This window comes from Bombus bifarius, unplaced genomic scaffold (assembly GCF_011952205.1).
Source record: "Bombus bifarius isolate JDL3187 unplaced genomic scaffold, Bbif_JDL3187 scf7180000008225, whole genome shotgun sequence".
NCBI classification, from domain to species: Eukaryota; Metazoa; Arthropoda; class Insecta; order Hymenoptera; family Apidae; genus Bombus; species Bombus bifarius.
In genome coordinates, this window is record NW_022884523.1 from 334484 (window position 1) to 354505 (window position 20022).

The 20022-nt window shown below is 33.5% G+C and overlaps 2 protein-coding genes across 5 annotated transcripts in view; one reads left to right on the forward strand and one right to left on the reverse strand.

Moving 5' to 3' along the window:
- Positions 1-9594, forward strand: part of LOC117211257 (leucine-rich repeat-containing protein 15-like) — a 29532-nt gene extending 19938 nt beyond the window's left edge. For 2 of the 3 annotated variants that reach the window (XM_033454943.1, XM_033454945.1), the window contains exon 2: positions 7362-9594. In XM_033454943.1, coding sequence (XP_033310834.1) covers positions 7371-9260 — 1890 coding nt within the window. In that variant the 5' untranslated portion in view covers positions 7362-7370 and the 3' untranslated portion in view covers positions 9261-9594. Of the gene's footprint in view, positions 1-3844; positions 3997-7361 lie in introns of those variants that run through there. The other variant, XM_033454944.1, reaches the window with a different exon arrangement.
- The window catches only part of LOC117211258 (heparan sulfate 2-O-sulfotransferase pipe), a 117043-nt gene extending 98971 nt beyond the window's left edge, over positions 1-18072 (reverse strand). The window contains exons 1-2 of one of the 2 annotated variants that reach the window (XM_033454950.1): positions 17967-18072; positions 12161-12298 (exon numbers count right to left, since the gene is read on the reverse strand). The gene's annotated coding sequence lies outside the window, so the exon portion shown is untranslated. Of the gene's footprint in view, positions 1-12160; positions 12367-17966 lie in introns of those variants that run through there. The other variant, XM_033454949.1, reaches the window with a different exon arrangement.
- Between the last annotated feature and the right edge of the window lie 1950 nt (positions 18073-20022).

Below are 20022 nucleotides of genomic sequence, written 5' to 3' on the forward strand. Positions count from 1 at the left end.
CGATTATCTCCATATTTAAATGCGCGGTGTCGTCGAAGCGATACGTGGCTTGAGAATTGGTCGGTTTAACGTTTAATTGAATAGAGAAATTAAGTCAATATGTAGATTTGTATTAGTCGAATGTATAGCTTCATCATTTGGCAATATTTATATCTTTCGACGCAACAGAGATATACGTGTTGGTGTATGGTCGAGGCGTTGGTTCTTCTTCGATTTATATTTCCTAATATTGACATTTTATAATCATGTCTGGCTGGTATATAGTATTCACTGTATGGTATGCTTGAATATATTCATACAAGGTAAGAAATATCAGCGTAAATAAGTATATGCGGAGTTTGATTACGAATGAACTATTCCATTTTTTAATTCTCTCTATATTCCCATAAGAGAAGCAATAATTTATGCTTGTATACAATTTTTGGAATACACGATCGATAAATTTAGCCAAATCCACTTATTTGTAATACCTGTGTATTACATTATGTGTGGTCTACTTGTGCGACACTGGGAAAAAATAAACGAGTCTAAATCGAAATAATAATAAATAATTTTCCATTGTTTTTTTGAAGCCTGTTTGTCAAACTGATCAGTTTCATCAAGTGACACCTGTATGGCTTTTAAACGCTAATTATATATTCTGATATGAAAATTAAAAATAGCGACAGATATATTTGGTGATGAAAATCGTGAAAGTGTAGTCACTTAATTTCGATAATATTGCTTCATACGGTTGAAACTGGCTGAATTTTACATTTCTATTACAATTTCTCTGAGACACGAAAGTAGTACAAGCTATAAAGTCCAAAAGTTTGATATTTACTTATATATTTACAGATCCCATTTATTAATCGTTTTAAATGCGCTATAAAAGTTTGTTAAAATGACTCCTACTCGTTAAATTAATTACGACATTTTTAACTGATCTATCACGAATATACTCGTAAAATTGTATAAAAACTCTGTCTAGTTCACTGGATAGTGCATTGTTGCAACATATTTGTTGCCAGTTAGGTTGCCATAAAAATTGCCAGGCAATTTCATTAAAACCATATGAAACTTGAAATATAGCGAATTCGTTGATATGTTCTGCTTCTTTCTTTGTTCGTCTTCTGTTCTTATATGTTTCTTTCGTCATTTACTACAATTATCTAAAGCATATTATCTTAACACATCGACCACAACGAGGATTTTATAGTTTTTGCTCTGAAAACCACAAATAATGTCCTGATACTTAATTTTATGCTGTAACACAAATATTCTACTGTTGAATAACACGCTTTTTATTTTGCAATGTTACATAATCATTTATGCTGCGATATTTTTTAGCCAATGACATTCGTCTTTCTTTAATGATTCTATAAAATCGTGAAGTAACGTGCATCATCGATGACCATCCGTATAATTAACTAGTTAACGCCCACCAGTGTACTTAAAATAATGACATATAATTTCCTAGTAAAATTATCCAACAGTTTATCGTATAATATCTTTGTTAAAAATATAGAATAAATTTTTCTTAAAAGTCTCGTCTAGGAAGAAGCAGAAAAGAGACTGTCAATTCTATTGACTGGGAGTATTTAATCGAGTAATCGCTTGGACAATTGTTTACTTTTGACAATGTGTGTTTCAGTTACAAGATTATGAATGAATGAATTTGGAAAGCCATTATTTTATTATTTATCTAATTTCTGAATTATGAGTCAGATTAACAAGCTTCTTCCAAATCGATATCAATTAAACTGCCAACGGTAATAAAAGCAATGATATTCAAACAGTAAATGCACATGAGTGGTACACGTATATAACGTTAATAGATACTTTCGATATGTAATTTAAATGTATAATGTGCCGATTCCACAAAAATACAGTAACTGCCTCTTCTGGTAATTACTAACTCGTCGTTCATTTGTATACCCTGGATCAAATTCGAACAAATCAGCCACGAGTCAACTAAAGTATCCAAATAGCTATAAAATTTGATAGTTTCTAGAATACATTAAACCAGTTAATCGTTTATTTTCTACGTATTAATTTCATATGTAAATTATCTTCTCTTCCAAATAGAAGACACGATATCTTCCAAATAAAGTATCACGATAACGGTTCGGATATTTGTTTATCATACCTGGCATTTACGCGGAACAATTTTTCACATCGAAATGACTCGTTTATGAAATCACTTCACGTAACGACTACAGACAAACGTTGATAAAATAGTAGAAGATCGGAACGCATGGTATCTTCCTGTGCACGTATTTCTTTACAAACTTTAAGCGCATCTGTATTCTAAGCGTTTCCAGGGGTACTTTAAATATTTATGATCTTCACTTTCTGTTCGAACTATTTTCTTACGAAACTGGAGGCTACGGGTTCGATTACAAAGACGTGTACTTTGAACTGTGGACAGTATTTATCGTGGAAAATTATCGTTCAAGATGCACGTTCCGTACCACTCGTTCTTCTTTTTCTTTTTTCGCTTTCGTCAAATTTTTCTATATTCTCGTAGAGAATATCGAGCGAGACGTCGTACGAAATACGACTCCTACGACTTTAAGAATTTACAGTACACACCGTAATAAGTGCTCGACCGCACGTGGAATTTGAAATGAATCTTCTCGCGACATGGAAAAGAAGATAAGCCGAAATAATAAAAACATATCAAAAGATTATTGTTAATATAAAAAGAAGATCTTCTTTCGCTTATCGATAAAAGAAGCGTGTTCTTCCTATTTTTACGCGACGTTTCCATGTGTGGAACGTAAATCATGGTATTCGTCAACGACTCCATTTCTTTCTTTATATATATATTTTTCACTCACTGTCAGCGTAATAATCGAACTACACTACTTACTATGTATGTATAAACGCGTAAATTACATTCTTTAAGTATTCCTGCGTGGCAACATAAAATTCGTTTTATAATGCGTTTTACTTTCTCTTGGCGAATAAGATGAAGAGTCTTTAAGAACTTGGATTCTTGTTTCAACACTGTAATTCACTGGCCTCGTTCTTTAATTATTACTCACATTTTATCAATTTATTTTTCACGTTTACTACTTCTATTTTAAAACCTTTCTACCTTAAAACCTTTGATACATTTCCTTTTTTTTTTTTTTTTTTTAATATATCGACAACATTTTTCAAATTCCACGTATCACATACGAATGAAACTCTTCATAAAAATAACGTGGAATTTTTAACTGAACTCCCTACTTCTTTCCCATATGAAATTAATTCCATGGAAGTTGCACGAGGCCAACGCCAAATTCACAACGACAGCACTGTGAAACACTACTTTCAAAGTCATTCCCCTATTCTCGTTAAAACTACACTCGCGTAACAGTGTAAAAATATAAAAGGGAAGGAAAGGAAATCTATTGCAAGATTCAAGCAAGCTCGTAACCCCGAACCAACGGCGATGCTGCAATCTACCTGCGTCTTTCTCGATTCAATTTAGAGAACCCAAGTAGAAAATCTGCAGGAAACAACGAACAGCCCAACAGAAGCCATTGTTTCGAATAGATTGGGAAAATCTATAGAGTCTGGTTGCTCGAATGGATTAGAATTAATAATACACTCGGTTCGATTCAAGGAAGGTCGCGTAGCGTAACTTCGGTCCACTCTTCTTCCTGCTCCCTGACAGTCGATACGTGACGAGATTTCGTCTCTAATAGCTACCAGTTTTAACGAAGTTCCATGAACGTTCGTTCCTCTTTTTGTCCTCTTTAACATCACCTCCCACTCAGACTGTTCAATCCTGATGCTTACATACATGGCGACGCGTGCGTGCACAGATCTATGGAACCCTCGAACACACGCAAAATCCACGGGGTATAAAAGCTTGCAAGACCTGTTTTCACGATTGCCGTGTCCCAAGGAATCCTGTTGCGAGAGAACTACGTCCCAGGAGTAGACGAACGCTACAGTCCTTTTCGGTCTACGGTTCTAAGTACACGGTTTTTAGAATTTCCATAGCTCGCGGATCTCATTCAGGTAAGCAACTATATCGTCACGCAGCTTCTTTTTACTATATGATGGCGAAACATTTACTTCAGGGCAAATTATACTGTAATACGCGGTTTCTAGAATACCGATAGATCGTGGATCGTAGGACTGGTAAGAAGGACAATGCACGTCGTTAGGTCCTTTCTTGCGCGATTATGCGATCACGTTTATTCGAGAATCCATCGTATTCCAGAGTATATAGACGATTGCACGCGCTATGTATTAGCTTGTCCGAAAAGTTTCTTTCGTTTTATGAGGAAATAATAGACGCACAACGTTTTATATTATTTTGCCGAATTACGTACGATCCATGTTGTTCTGTCGAGATAAACACCGCGACCTTTCACACACTTGGTTTCACGTTTGTATGGAGGTGCACTGTTATAAAAAACACGTTTGCGAAAGAAACATACTTTTCGCACAACCTAATATTTGTATTTCCTTTTTGACGTGGTTCCTGGAATTTCAATAATTCCCGGATATTGTAAAGTTTGTTCGTTGCCAATGCGAGACATTTATTTGAAAATTTATCGTATACTGGATTATATACTAAAATAAACGGAGTTTATAAATTGAGTAGGCGATATTTATATGGTCTAGAAGTTGCGTGAATCGCGAAGGTAAGAACGTATATTCCGGCGGTTCAAAAATTAGATCCACTTTGTCGATCGTAGTTGCGATAAATCTGTCGCTAATTTTGTTATTATTAATTCGAAATTAGTCACTTTCTTTAGTTCAAGAGTAGTTATAAGGAAAGTATCTTAGCATTTTTCAAAGATTAAACGGAAGATCAACTCGACTTTCTTTTAAATCCTTGGATTTTATGGAACATGTGTGCGATCTCGAACTTTTGGCCGGTATCTTATGTAGGTATCTTTGTATACACTTTGTTAAGATTACGAAGACATTTTATTCAAAAATGTATTATACTCTGTAAATACCTGCTTACTTTTACCAATTAATTACGAGAAGGAAACACCCGAAGTCCGACGTTTTTGTACTTCCAAAGGTCAACATATTTTTTGTCGATTTCTCTTGCTTTTCGAACGAGACCGAATTTCCACCAGAATATGTTTGTAATAGCATCCAAAGTAAGCTACGTAAAAGAATGTTGACAACAAATGTAAAGTGATTAAAAAATCATTTTCTTTTTACGTCAATTTGTCGTTCTTTTCTTTCCTACTTTTGTTGCTTTGGATACTGTTACATAAGACTTTTCAAATTTTCTTCAAGATAAAACTGTGTTTCTCGTAAGGAAATCTACACTCGGAATAATTCCATAATTATAGTTACTTAGAAAATTAAGTATAACAATTATTTTTATCTAAATGCAGAGAATTTACGGTAGGAATTTTAAGCGAAATCTTGAGCACAGTAATAGTGACTATCGGAATGAAGCGAAGTATTTGATTAAAAATATTTAAAATGTAATTAATTGGTGCGATTCACGCTCAGTTACAAATGGTAGTCTTTTAGAAAACGAATTTTAAAAGTGACTTTTATGATTACATAAACGCACAGACTTCACAGTAAAGTGAAATTTCAGACAAAATTTTAAATATTACAGTAATTACGATGGCAATAGTGAGCTTTCGAAAAACACTATTATACTATAAAATGTTACAATAATATAATAGAAGAAGAATTTTATACGAAGAAATTTAATTCCCTAGTAAGTGTATTAGTAGTATATGGCTAAGGATTAAGAATTTTTAGTGTATATCATGCTTTAAATTTTATATATCCTAACGATTTTTCCCATTTTATAAATATACAATATACGTATGTTGTAGGAGAAACGTATAAATTTTTACAACGTAAGACGCATAAAACCGATAAGGAAAGAAGGAGAAAACAGCAAAAAAAGGCGGGATAGTCATAAAAAAATCAGACGGACGAGAAAGCTGTTGAAAGTTTATCAAAAAAAATGTTTTAATTATATTTTATCAAGATAAATACATAACATAAAAACTTGCATTATTATTCATTCATAATACGAAAACGCGACATTCATCTATAAAATATCAATCTTAATAAAAAGGAAATTATTATTGCAAAAGTTTGAAAGTTCGTAATAAAATTTTACAGCCTTATTCGCGCAGCTTTCAGCTTTATATCACCCTGCGACTTTACTTTGCTCGTCGCGTCGCAATTACTTACCAGGGACTAGCATCTCGTCTTACTAACACAAAGCTGTTCAAACTTAAAAAGAAAAGTTGTTGAAAACAAATAAACGGAGCTTCGTAACTTTGATTTCAAGAAGTGGTAGAACCGGTTATTCCATACGTAATGCAAGTTTCCTTCAAGATGTAAAAGAAGGGCTATGGTAATTTCAACAATCCCGGAGTTACCAGGGGGATTCATAAAACAGTCGAAAAAATACCATTTTACAAATTTCAGAACGTGTTAAACGTCATTCCTCTTCCACGTCTTTCGCTAAAAGCAACGTCGGTATATTCTACTGACGCGATAATATTACTGGTATGTTCGTGCAAACATAACACGGAGCTGTGAAATAAATTATCTCATTTCCATAAAAAGAGAGGGAAATGAAGAAAAACAAAATCTGGTCGCGTAGACTTCCCATGTATGTTTCTTTGTTTTTACTCGCTTCGCTCTGGTAATTTCTTAAACGCTTAATTCGCAGTTATAAATACGAAGTTCTTTTTTTTTTTGTATCTTTGTTCTACTTTCTTTCGGTTTTATCCGTTAAAAATTCCTAATAAAATTTATCCAAGAAGATAAAATTTCTTTTTCCCCTATCCCCTATATCTCAAAATTTGCAAAAAATACAATTCCACGAATCGTCCCATAACACATCTACACGTTATATCATCCACTCATTGTTACACATTAGATACTGTACGTTTAATACGCTCAAATTTTATATCGATATATTAAATTTATTATATATTAAATTTCTATAAGCAATAATAATAAGCAAATATTATTAATGGAATTTTACGAGTCATAAATTATAAATTATCCATGTTGATAAATTTTCTTACAGATATAACGATGACAGATCAAATGAAATTTAACGAACAATTTTTATGTATTATAAATCGCCCGATTATCCTATTCAACGCGAAACTATAAAATTATAAAAACTAAGTACGTAACTTACAACCTGTAACTCATCAATTTACTAATATCGTTAATTGGTAAAATTATCGTGCAAGACGGCACCTGGTATAAAGCTAATTATATTTTACATTTAAAGTAAAATAACTAATAAGCTCGATCAGATAGTCTGTTTTCTGATAATTATAGAATCATAGAAAGTCGACAACAAGATTATCAATCGTAACGAAGCAACATTTTTTAAACGATAAAATCCTTGTCTCCCCTAGGTACTAAGGATGTTTCTTCTTCTGTGCTTGCCATTGGTGCTAGCGGCGCCACTGAATCCAACGCTAGAGGGGTACAACTTGGAACTGGTGGATGGAATCCTGAAAGACGTACAATTCCATGACAAACTCATCGACGAGCTGGATTTATCCGGCTTAGGAATTCTTCGCTTAGAAAAGAACGCTTTCGACAACGTACCGTCTCTAAAATCCTTGAACTTGGCCAATAATTCGCTCGAATCGCTCCCAGAATTCATGTTCTCCAATCTGACAAACTTAGAATACTTATCCTTAGCGCAGAACAACTTAACCAGCCTCGAAAACTTGTTCATCCGCTTGGAGAAGCTTCAGGTGTTGAACATTTCCTGCAACCCCATAATTCACCTTCGTAGAGGACATTTGTTCGGTCTAACGAAATCCACCAGCATATTAACAGAAGGGAACGTTCTTTGGAGCATAAGCACGGGAACATTCACGAATTCATTCCTGAAAGACGACGAGGAGTTGAAATATTTGGAGAAGGTGAAGGCTGAAGAATATATCGAACAACCCAACGATGGAATAGATAAAGAGATAGAAAAGGCGACAGAGAGTAACGTGTTGAAGGATTTCGCGCCATACACGAAATCGTCGATAAAGAAAGGCCAGAAGTTAAAATTGTGCATATCAAATAACATACTGCTATCTATAGAACCGCTCGAAGACAATAAACAGGTGGCGAATGGATGTCTGGAGATACCAGTGAACGAGAAGGAGAGATCTGTCAGCCTGCGAGGATTAGGAATCAAAGGATTCCACGAAAAATGGTACCAATTACAATACCTTCCGTTAGTTTCTTTGGACCTTGCGAACAACGAGATCACAGAAATCACCAAGGAACTACTGAACGATCTTCCCGAGGATCTGATTTATGTGAATCTGATGGGCAATAGGATCAGAGGTATCTGGAGCCAGGTGATCGAAAACAAGTACCTAAAAATACTGAATCTTCGAAACAATCTCATAGACAAAGTGGAGGATGATGCTTTCGCGAAAACCAATTTGACTACCCTGTTTCTTAATGGAAATCAGCTGGAGAACCTTTCGTTCGCTTCTAGTTTGCCCGATACTCTGACAGAGCTGATATTAGCGGCAAATCAGATCTCTGCCATTCCTGACGCGGCTTTCTCGAATCTGCCTCGCCTGGTCTACCTGAACCTGGCTAACAACAAGATTCAGAAACTGCAGAACAACGTATTTAAGGGGTTGGATTCGTTGCAGGTGTTGATTATTACTAAAAACAGCCTGACAGATATCGAACGTCAGGCGTTCTCCGATTTGAAACAGTTGACTACTCTTTATCTTCATCGAAATAGTCTGGCAGAGCTTCAAAAGGGTACGTTCTCGGAATTGGAGAGTCTGAAAGACTTGAACCTGGCTTGGAATAAACTGGGTAAGATCAGTGCCGACACTTTTTCGGATCTACCTCAGACTTTGGACTTCCTTCACATCGATTTCAACGAAATAAACAGCCTAGAAAAGGCTAGCTTCGTCAATGTTCCCAGATTTACGTTGTCTCTCACTGGAAATAAAATCTCGACTATCCCAAAAGGAACCTTCGATCTACCTACTCTTAGAGATTTGCATCTGAGTAACAATACCTTGACGACTATCGATGGCGACAGTTACGAAGGTCTGCCTCAATTGAAACGCCTTTGGTTAAATGAGAATCAAATCAACGAAATACCGAAAGGTTCCTGCAAGAATTTAGGAAGTTTGAGTATTCTGGATATTTCGAAGAATCCGCTGCAAACGCTACAAAACGGCGCTCTTTATGGGCTGAGTCTGGTTAGAGGGAACTTCTTGTATATCTACAATAACCAACTGAAGGAACTGCAGGGTGGAGTTTTCGAAGACATTTAAGCGGACAGATACAACGACTCGTGCACTCACTTACGTTCGTTTTTATCATTTATATAGATTTAACATATACGGAGATATTAGGTTTGGGATATTATTTTTATTCGTTCAGACGAAAGAATTCTTTGCTTCGAATCGTTTCTTTTTTTCTGATAGTCGGTAGTTTTGAGTATTTCTATCGAGTTTCTGATATCTATGTTATCGATGGTTCACAAATCGAAAATAGCTTTGTGTATTTGTAACTATCGAAATGTGATATGAATGTTTCCTTAGAACACCTTCCTTAGAATCCTTAGAACAGGAAAGTTTGTAAAAGAAATAAACGAATAGAAGAATACGAAGGTCGTATTATTTTTAAATAAATTTCCCTCCACGTGTTCTAGGAACCTTCTGTAATCTAAATTCTTTCAATTTTGTGATTCGAAAGTAAGCAAAATGATAATCAAAACCTTGAAAATTTAGGAAAAGAAACGTAAAACAAATTAAGAAATAAGATAATTCGGAGAAACATTGAAATAGGAAAATGAAGCAGAAATTACTATCAATAATAGCGATCTCAAATCGGCAATAAGATTTATATACTGGAAGAATTCAATATTCGAAGAATTCGCAGAAAATTCAATATTCACAAAAAAATATACAATACAAAAAAAATATTCGACTGGAAGATTCGACATTTTTAACCATTTACAATTTTCTATTAGTAATGCACAATAATAAGTCGCAAGTATTAAATAGATACTCGATACTTATTAAATTCAGTTAATTGTACTACATAGTCTAATTTCTTCCTTTTCTATAATACACGATTTAAAAATACGTATTTGTACTTCGAAGCACCGCAAGCATAAAACAATTACAAAAATTGTATTTCGAACGACAATTAAGTACTATACTACGACAAAGAGGATTTATCATCGTACGATCACGAAAGAATGAATTCTCTTATAGCGTCCACGTTCGCAGAAAGCCAAATCAGATCATGATTAAAACATCTTTCGGTATCATTAGAGACACTCGCGAGATACACAGGCGTTCCGATTCTGGCGGGACGCCCATTTCAATGGGAAAACCTAATTCAATGATACAGGAACGAAAGAAAGCTCCATACGCAGTGTGGTGTAACATCGCATCGTAGCAACACGCTGGCGATTAGATTTACAAACAATAGAGCTTATAACCGTTGAAAAGCGAACGATAGAAACCGCTATGTACAATAATAAATTCCACCTAATTGCGTGTAAGAAAATTCCATTAAAGGCGGAGCGGTCTGATTGTCGCACCTTCTTCGTCTAATGGCGATTAAAGGTTTTCAAGTTCGGTGTACGTGTTTGCCCGTGAAAGGCGACCATCCAATATGGTCGCGGTAATTTTCATAAACTGGTTGCTCGGTGCAGTTCGCTTTCTCCTGAACGGCTATGCGCTATATAAGTACGCGGATAGACGTATAATGCACGCGGTATAAAATGATGCCTGTGGTTTACGACCGGCTGGCCTTGACTTTTACGAGAACCTTGGAAAGCTCAGGTGCGACCGGATTTTGAGGAAAATCGACACGCTTCAAGATCGTTTTCATCCTACCGCTAAACGATCCTCTGGGAATAGGGACAGCACGTTGCAAATTTATGTAATTCTTTGGAATCGAATGGAAACCTCGAACAACGATCTAACGCGCATTTAACACGTTTTGGGAAAAAACAGTTTTTAAGTCACACCGCGCGACGTACGTTTCGAACACCTAACGCGATTCTTGCTTTTCATATTCGTCTTCTGACGAGATATCCGCAACGTGTGTGTACTTGATCGATCGACAGGAATTCTGGAAGTACTTTGGCTTTACTTTGGTATTAATTCGACTTTAACTAAGACGAGGTATAAGACCTTCGTTTGGTGTTTCCATGCGATCAATACGGTCGTGATTAGTGTTAGCCTACAGGAGTTGTGGAAATATGATTCTTGCTGGAAACCAAACAAATGTACGAGATCTGTCGATTTCTTTTTTCTTTTTTGGCTTGCTGAAAATCTAACAATCTAACGAAGGTAGCGAAACCGGTTAAAGCATCTGCTATGAGATTGTCTACTTTTACCGAGATAAAAATATAATTACATATTCATATTACCGTAATTCTAATCAACTATGTATAATATATTCAAATTCAAATTGAAAATTGGGAACTCTAGAGTTAACTTATGTTAGTAAAGGTTTATGCTAATTGTGTATCCTTTCCACACGTGTACTTTTCAGAAGATTCGTTCGCGTGCCTCAAAGTGAAAAATCCCATTCCATTAAAAGTTAATAAAAGATGTTCGTATCAATCTAGAATTGAGATTACATCATGTAGAATGTAAACGCAGTAAAATGATCAAAACCATTCTATAATTGAATTACAGCGTTGGAGCATAGAAGTCATCTGAACAGAACACCCAAACGTAATAGGGTAATCAACCAACATTTGATTTATAAAATCCATTTGCAAGAAATTCGCTTCTTCTATTATTATAATATTATATTATTGTAATTTGTGACTTGTAAAGCACCGGTTCAATCGCAGCAGAAACTGTCGCAGGAAGTACCGCGGTATCATTCTAATTATTATTACGATTCCTGATGAATCAGCAACAATACCATAGAAACTTCGCTTCAAAGACTTACCATAAACTTCTACGCGGAAGACAATAGACTCAGACAATACGACGCGTAATAAGTCTGAGTCACGACAGCCTGGAAATCCTTGATCTTTCATCCGTCATTTCGATAGTTACTCGCGAAGAAAGAGAAGCAAGAAAAAAAAGAAGGCGAGGAAAGAAACGACTTTCGTGAAACCATCGAGGTCGTTTGCGAGGGTGTCGCTCCCATCGTGATTTTTTGAACACCGACAAAGAAGGAACGCATTCTCACATACCAGCTGGTTCTCGTTCCGTGGCGAAGGTCCCGAGCAATTTCGTCGCACCGTATACCCGTGTTCTCCACTTCCGGTTTAGCCAACGGTACCTTGTAGGGTTATCGAACGTGCGTCTGCCAGGACTACCGTCTGACATCTCTGTGAACAGGTACATTATAACGTTACGTGTGTGTACAGAAATCGACGAGAATGTTGTGAATAGTCGGCGGTATAGTTCGTCGAACAAACGTAAAAATCGTAGGAAATATAGAGATAAATTCATTACGAGTCCAGTTTCACAGACTCTTTCGATTTTAACGTCCTTTAAAATAGAGTACTTAGCATCTGTTAAGAAACAAGCAACGAGGTAATGTGCGCAGTTTACGCCTGAACAGAATCTTATTACGAATCGAATAGAGTAAGTTAAGTTACAAAACGAGTTTCGAAGCCAAGTTCTAAAAATCAAGTTACAGCATCTTAAAGTATTGGAATAATAGATACATCGGAGAAACCTATTGCACACGTCGCAGACACGAGGAGAATTTTTATAATTTGAAAAGAATTGTTTATTACAGTAGGATCTGAATGGAGGAAGGAATAGTAGGGAAGAATGCATCGAGGAAATTCTTGCAACTCCTTTTCGCAAGTACAATGTGCATCGAATAGAGTTCAATAATGCAAATTGACTGAAAGGAAATTGTAAGCGAAATGTTGCATTGTAACGTAACTTTGGGTATCGATAGCTTCGTATAACATGGGGAATAGTATGACAAATTCCAAAAAGCACGCGATTTACGAACGATTGATAAGTTGACGAGATTTCTTACTAAATCGAGAATACTCCTAACGTTTCGATCGATATTTTTATGATATTGGGTAAGACAGAAAAAGTACAAAGACGAGAGACGAAAGTCAGATATAAAATGTCTCTCCTGCTTAAACATCTTTTTGTTTATTTTAAATCTACGAATAAGATTGTTTTACTATTTTAGAATTGTATTTCTACGAGATTAAAAAACAATGTGGTCTATATATATATATCATGTTCTTCCTCCATAATCTTCACGTCTTAACGAGAGTTACGCAATCGAAAGATATCGTCTACACGTTAAAATTGCTACATCAACGTCATTGGATTTGATGGATGGTTTCGAATATTCTCATGTCATTGAGTAATATAATTTTGGTCATTTCCGATTGCTTCCCCAATGGGTTTCTGTGTGATTCAACAGGTGTCGAAAACGACTGGTTTAATGGCTATACCGTGGAAGGATATAATTGTACAATACGGTGTGGTTAAGTAGTTACGTAATTTAGAAAAAATTTAGGTTTATTGAATTAATTGATCGAAGAGCTTCGACGAGATTTTGGAAATATCATTGAGCCTCTCTGTGGAAAGTTTCGAAACGTTTTACAAGTAAAAAATGTTTAATTTGTGCTAAAAAATTCACGCGTGTTTTCCATGTATTTTCGTACAGTAATAAAAGTAGAAAAGAAAAAAGAAATTAATAACGTAGAAATCGATCTTTGTGCTACATGAAAAGTTGTCATTCTTTTCAAACATTGCTATGTCGAGAAGAAAAATTATATTGTCAGTACTTGATCAATGAATCACTCGCATCTCCAAAAAAATCGGTGGACAGTAAAATTTATAGCTGGCATTGCGAATGATGAATTTCATGCAGTAATAACAATAAAAAACAGACAAAACATCCAATGTATGAACAGATAGAAGTAAAAAGAAGAGAAAGAAACTAGGCTTTGATGGACTTTCTAGTCTCCAGCTGAGATCCATCGAATGCCGATCGTCACGATCGTTCTGATTATTACCTAAGGTGTTTAACACTCTAAAACATCGATGTAACTTCACTTTTGCATACAATATATACTTTGTGTAGGATGTCATATGTTTTTAACGCTTTAATAGCAACTATTAAGCGCCGTAAGAGTTTCTGAAATACAAACTGTTTTAATATGCAAATGTAGTCTTTGAGCGCTCGATGACATAACTTCAACGAAAGGACATAAAATACAAGTGAATGGTATAGAACCTACGAGATGCGAAGATAAAGTTAATATACGCACATGAATAAAATATATACAAAATTTTTGTAACTGAATTCTGTAACAATAAATTTAATTACGTAAAGAAAAATTAATTAAAATGTATTTAAAATCCCTTGGCATCTTTTATGTTCTATGAAACTAATCTGTAACGCGTGGATAAAGTTAATTACGTGTAAATAATCTAATAAATCAAGTAAACCAGATTAATTACGTACAAATAAAATTAATTTCAATCCATTTAAACTTAAGAATTTTTCTATTCTGCTATGAAGATAGGTAACGCGTGACACGTTTTTAGATAAAATCAGTTAATAAGCTAATAACTCAAATTTAATTGCTACCTAAATAAATTCATTACTGGTGAATATCTTTATATTCTACCATAAATAAGAAAAAACTGGTGACATATCGCTACTGGCTAGTTTTTAGATAAAACAGCCGATTGATAATATGTTAATGCGTTTACATGTAAATCAATTTTATAACCAGCATACCTCGCATGTGTAGATAACGTTGCAAGAAATTGGGCGGAAGTATAACATCGGAATTAAGTAGGTTACCGAACTCGACCAGAGCGGGAAAGAAAAAAAAAGAAAAAAGAAAAGGATGCCATCGAATCTCGAACGAACGTTAACCGGAGAAAATGTATAACTTCAGAGGAGAAAGGTCCAAAAGCCGAGTTCATTGGCCTTCCTCTTCTTCCGAAGGTGAGCATGTGATGTTCATAAAACGCCTTTTTAGTGCGCGTAACGCTCCAGTCCATTTAATGCGATCACGTGAAATGAACAGAAAAAAATGATAAATATTTCACGAAGACATATCGAGGATGGAGAATCGAATTTTGATTTACAGCCAGAAAGTGGTTCTATGTCGGTGATCTCAGCTATAGTGATCGATGAATCGAGAAAGCTGACATAATCTTCAAGGTTTTCACATAACTTGACAGTATTTTGATATTAAGCCTTGAAATGCTTGGTATATACGCTTTAATATGTATAACTTTTATATTTCTGTAAAATCAAATTGAAATTATTAATTCATTATTGAATTATAATGTATATAAACTTTCTTAATGTATATAAAATTGTTATGCATTGATAAGGAACTTTAAACAAAAACATGTAGAATGTAGGTAATATGCAGAAATATTTAAAATAAAGTACTCGTCATAATACTTAGTGTGTGAAAAAGTTTCCATTTATGCTCTGTTGCTTTAATTGTATTCATAAGAATATGAATTGATTAATATAATTCTTTGCGTAGCTAGCAGTAATAATAATTTCTTGAATAGATCAGGTATCAATAGTAATAAATAAACTATTAAATACCGTCTCTCTAAACTAAATTTCGTAATTCATTCGCAATAAATTAACACCTTGATGTCACAAGCATAAAGTTACAATGTTGCAAAATACATAAAAAAAAACTTTAGTAAAATGTTTAGGTATTCCATTGATTACCTTTCGCATCTGTAAGTATAGCGTAGGTATTATACTAGCTTACGATTACAAAACGTTCCACAAAGCATTTTACGAGGCTAGTTTAAAAAATTAAATTCTTAAAAAATCATCCAGGTCAAATAGAACCGGTTTCGGTTTAGATTGGTCTTTTGAAAACGTCCAATTCCGAACATTTAGCTATCTTTTGCTCATATTTTTTACCCCACTATGCGTATGCTCGATGTTACAAACGTTGAATAGATGATTCTTCGGTGAATAAACAACGCTCACATGATTTCATCTTCTCGCGTGGGCGAGGTAAAAGTTCTTCCGCTGTTTCGTGAATGAAAAACGTTCGGTGTCGCTGTGGGGAAGCACAATGTGAAATTTGCATAAGATGGGAAATGCGATTAGGAATAGGTCGACTGAAACAAGTCTGGAACAAATCCAGAACGAAGTTAGTGTGGTAATAATAGAGTATAAGATAATTAAGCATGGTCAGAGATACATACGAAGATTGCAAATTTTTATACGCTTACGGATAATTGGAAGGTGTTTACATAAATGGACATAATGTTACAATATTTAAGAAGTAAAACGATTCTCTATCTAAGTTACACTTTCTTCAATTATATTCATAAAAATACAAATTTCCATAAACATATAACAGTTTAATAATAATAGTTAACACTAAATTCACCTGTGAAGTGTGATTTTTGTAATTTTCACTTAATGCATCCTTGACAAATTATTACACTATCCAAATTCAAAATTAAATCAAAATTTAATTAAAATTTAGAGCAAACATTCGAAAGACATATAATCTTTTGATCAAAGGAAAATTGTTCTTCTTACGCTTTATCATTGAACATAAATTTAAAATTGGCATTAAATGCCTAAATTTGAAGTGATAGTGATAATGCACCGTTTTACGTTGACTCTTCATTCATTTAATTATTACTACATAACTGAAGGTAATTAAAATTTGGAATCATCAGTAGGATACCAAAAATAGACTATAAAAGGTGCAACCACCTTACTTGTTTCAAGTGTAATGTAATAGTAATATAGAATGATAGTAATTAGTATGATCCAGAGTGTGCAGTATAATATTCTTCTAAAATCGCAAATGAAAAGTTGTCGTCCTTACTTGTAACGCGAAACTGCTTGCAAAACTGTCGCCCGGTATTTCTGTACCAGCAAAACTGGACTCTGGTTTGAATTACACCCGACATCGTGCTGTACGATTTCCGAGATCGAAATGCACGATGGACACCGACCTGATAAACTAGACTTCCTACATTTATTTCCAATGATACCATTATGAAACCTCAGATAGGTTTCATTTGTGAATGTCGTTACATCTTTTTTAAACTTTCATCCCTTTAAACATCACAATTGAGTTACAGATTTGCTACATCGATTAACTGTAGAAAAGAAAAAGTAGAGAAAATTGATGAAATCTAACCCCAACCTAACCCCAATCAAACCTACGGGCAAGTGTTCTAGAACTAAGATTTTAAAAATTTCAAAAGGTGGAGATAACAAATTTGGCTTTTGAACAGTTCAATCAATAAATCAATCACACGATAACTTTCAAAATATGTTGATTTCAAGATTTGAACGTAATGCACATCAATATTTATAAATTACACGAAATTATTCAGTAATCGGATATTTTATTCATAAGTCCTCAAGAATTCGAAGATTTTCGAAAGTTCTTAAAATCCATGATTCTTGTGCCCGATTGAGTGACTTACGATTTAAATGGCTAGCTTATTTCGGTCAAGATTATTTCTCTGATAACATCATTCTTGTTATTACTTAATATTAATATTTAATCGAACGATGTTCTATTTAAATAAATTTAACTATTAATAGCTAATTAAAATATACTTACAAAAAGCGTTTCTAATAATAAATATTGTTCTGATTGAAAAAGTTACTTGAGAAAGATTCTCCACGATCGCTAAAAATCTGATAACAATTAAACAGCGAAACTTGCATAAAACGCAGAAAGATGCAGAGACAGCTCCTCATGTTTTGGCATGGTATTAACATGAAATTTTGCAATCACTTCCGCATTCTTTGATCATGTACCAAGGTGTAGGATTACGGCGAACGAAAAATTTGAATTTTATGATAATTAATCGAAAACAATGAGAGCTTAGGTACGATCAATCATACATCGCTATAACTGTATCGCAACAAAGCGTAAAGATTAATAATACATATGCCGTAAATCTTACATGCATATTCGTATATTATGCGTGCAAGCGATTTAAATATGTATATGTATGTTAAAATATTAGAATAGTTACCCTCAAATAAGTTCACGTATGAATTAATTTCTTCTTATGTTGTCACACCATTGACAGAAATTTTATGATAGCCTCTATACTATATGTACATAGACTGCAGAATCAACCTATAATTAGAAAAATAATAAGTATTTACATTATGTGTAAAATGTATATTATAGGTTAAGGTTATAATATCACAAATTAAAAATTATAATAACATAATAACATTAATAATAAACATTAATATATTATATAAACTTTAACTTTCTCTAAAAATGGATTGATAAGGCAAAATGGTAAATTGTGTAAATTATGTTGGAAATTTCAATTTTAGCTTTTTAATGTTAGCTTCGCTTGAGTTATTATAATGACACTTAGAGAACTTTGTTCCTTTTATATTCATACAATAAATAAATATTTCATAATAATTCAACTATTTGATTAGAACAATAACATCCTTAATATGTATATAACTTTCTTTTTAGTCCTTTTTTGGATCGAAATTCGCATGAGAATACTACATGTTGCTGCATTTCTTTGATATAAAATTTACGATCATGATTCTCGCATTTCCGTAAATTATTGCCATGCACGCAAACTCACAGAGAGAAAAACTAACGATTTCGTTACGGTTGTCGATTCTGCGGAAGCTCTTCGAAATTCGATTCGATATGATTCGATTTCACCTTCTAACACGAGTTCGAAAGTAATTCTAGCGTGGGACATTGTGTAGGCTGGATCGCGTGTTGGGTGACAGAAAAAGCTGCTTTTGATGAAACGCAACACCGAATACTATCTATGAACTATTTATTCAAGTTCGACAGCAAGATTGTTAATACATAATTTATAGGTTACATACATAATATAAGATTATCTCCGATAGCTTGCAATTATTTAATGATAAATTATATTATGTATTTACATTTTCTTTTATTGACCCAGTTATTAAATCGTGCGTTGGTTTCATGCACGATTACCGTAATTCAATAAATTACTATAATTTATAGAAATCACGATTATGAAGTTATTTGCTTTTATGAGTGAGTGAACGTACCTGACCCTTTTCCTTATATCTTTCTCGTGTTGTTGTAAGAAAATTGAACAGAGAATAGCTAGTAAACAATATTAAATTACTAATTTAAGAATTTAAGAGAATCGTAAAATATTAATATTCTTTAACATTTCAATTTAACAAATTAATATTCATATTACCTAATTCTTCGAATATAAATAGAAGAATATTGTTTTATTCATAGAGATGATTCTTCCATCTAGAAGTTGAGTAATAACTTAACATATGTAACTAGTAAAGCATAAATATTCCAGTGACTTTATGTCCTGAATAGCAAGAATACTGAATTGAATTAACCCACTCAATATGACTGTGTTCCTAGTGATGATGTGATTGAACTTAATAAATAGAAAATAAAATAAAAAGGATATCGAAAATTAAAAACATTGAAATTATATCAATCAATGATCTTGTATAAAAATTTCGTATTAAGAAAAAATATCTTTTGTAAAGAAATAGTATTTCTATTCTATGAGAAAATAATATTCAATTTGACTGTTTAGGCCAGTGATCAATTGTTTATACTAATTTCTGAAATACTAATAAATATGATATAAAGGAGAAAACATACACCCTTGATCAACTTATGATGGATGGTTTCTCATATTTTATTATTTTATCTTTTATTACATATGTAATTAATTAGAGTATATCATTTAAGAGTGTATACAATAATTACGTTTTTAATGATAATATACATTTAAATATTATATTCAAAATATGTTCATCATAGTAAAAATAAGATATTTCCAATATATATAATTTCCAGTTAAAATCATTTCGCTATTATTTTTTCTAAGTGTATTTTAGAATATGTTTAAATAAATTCATATCTCATATATAATATTAATAGAAACATTTGTATGGTGCAACAGTAGAATGTTATTGGTATTAATTTAACCAAATATTTTATTACTGAATATTGACGAGTCTAGTGATGTCACATCACTTTATAAAAATGGATTTATTTATGTAATCTATACTAAAAGTAATTCCATCTTT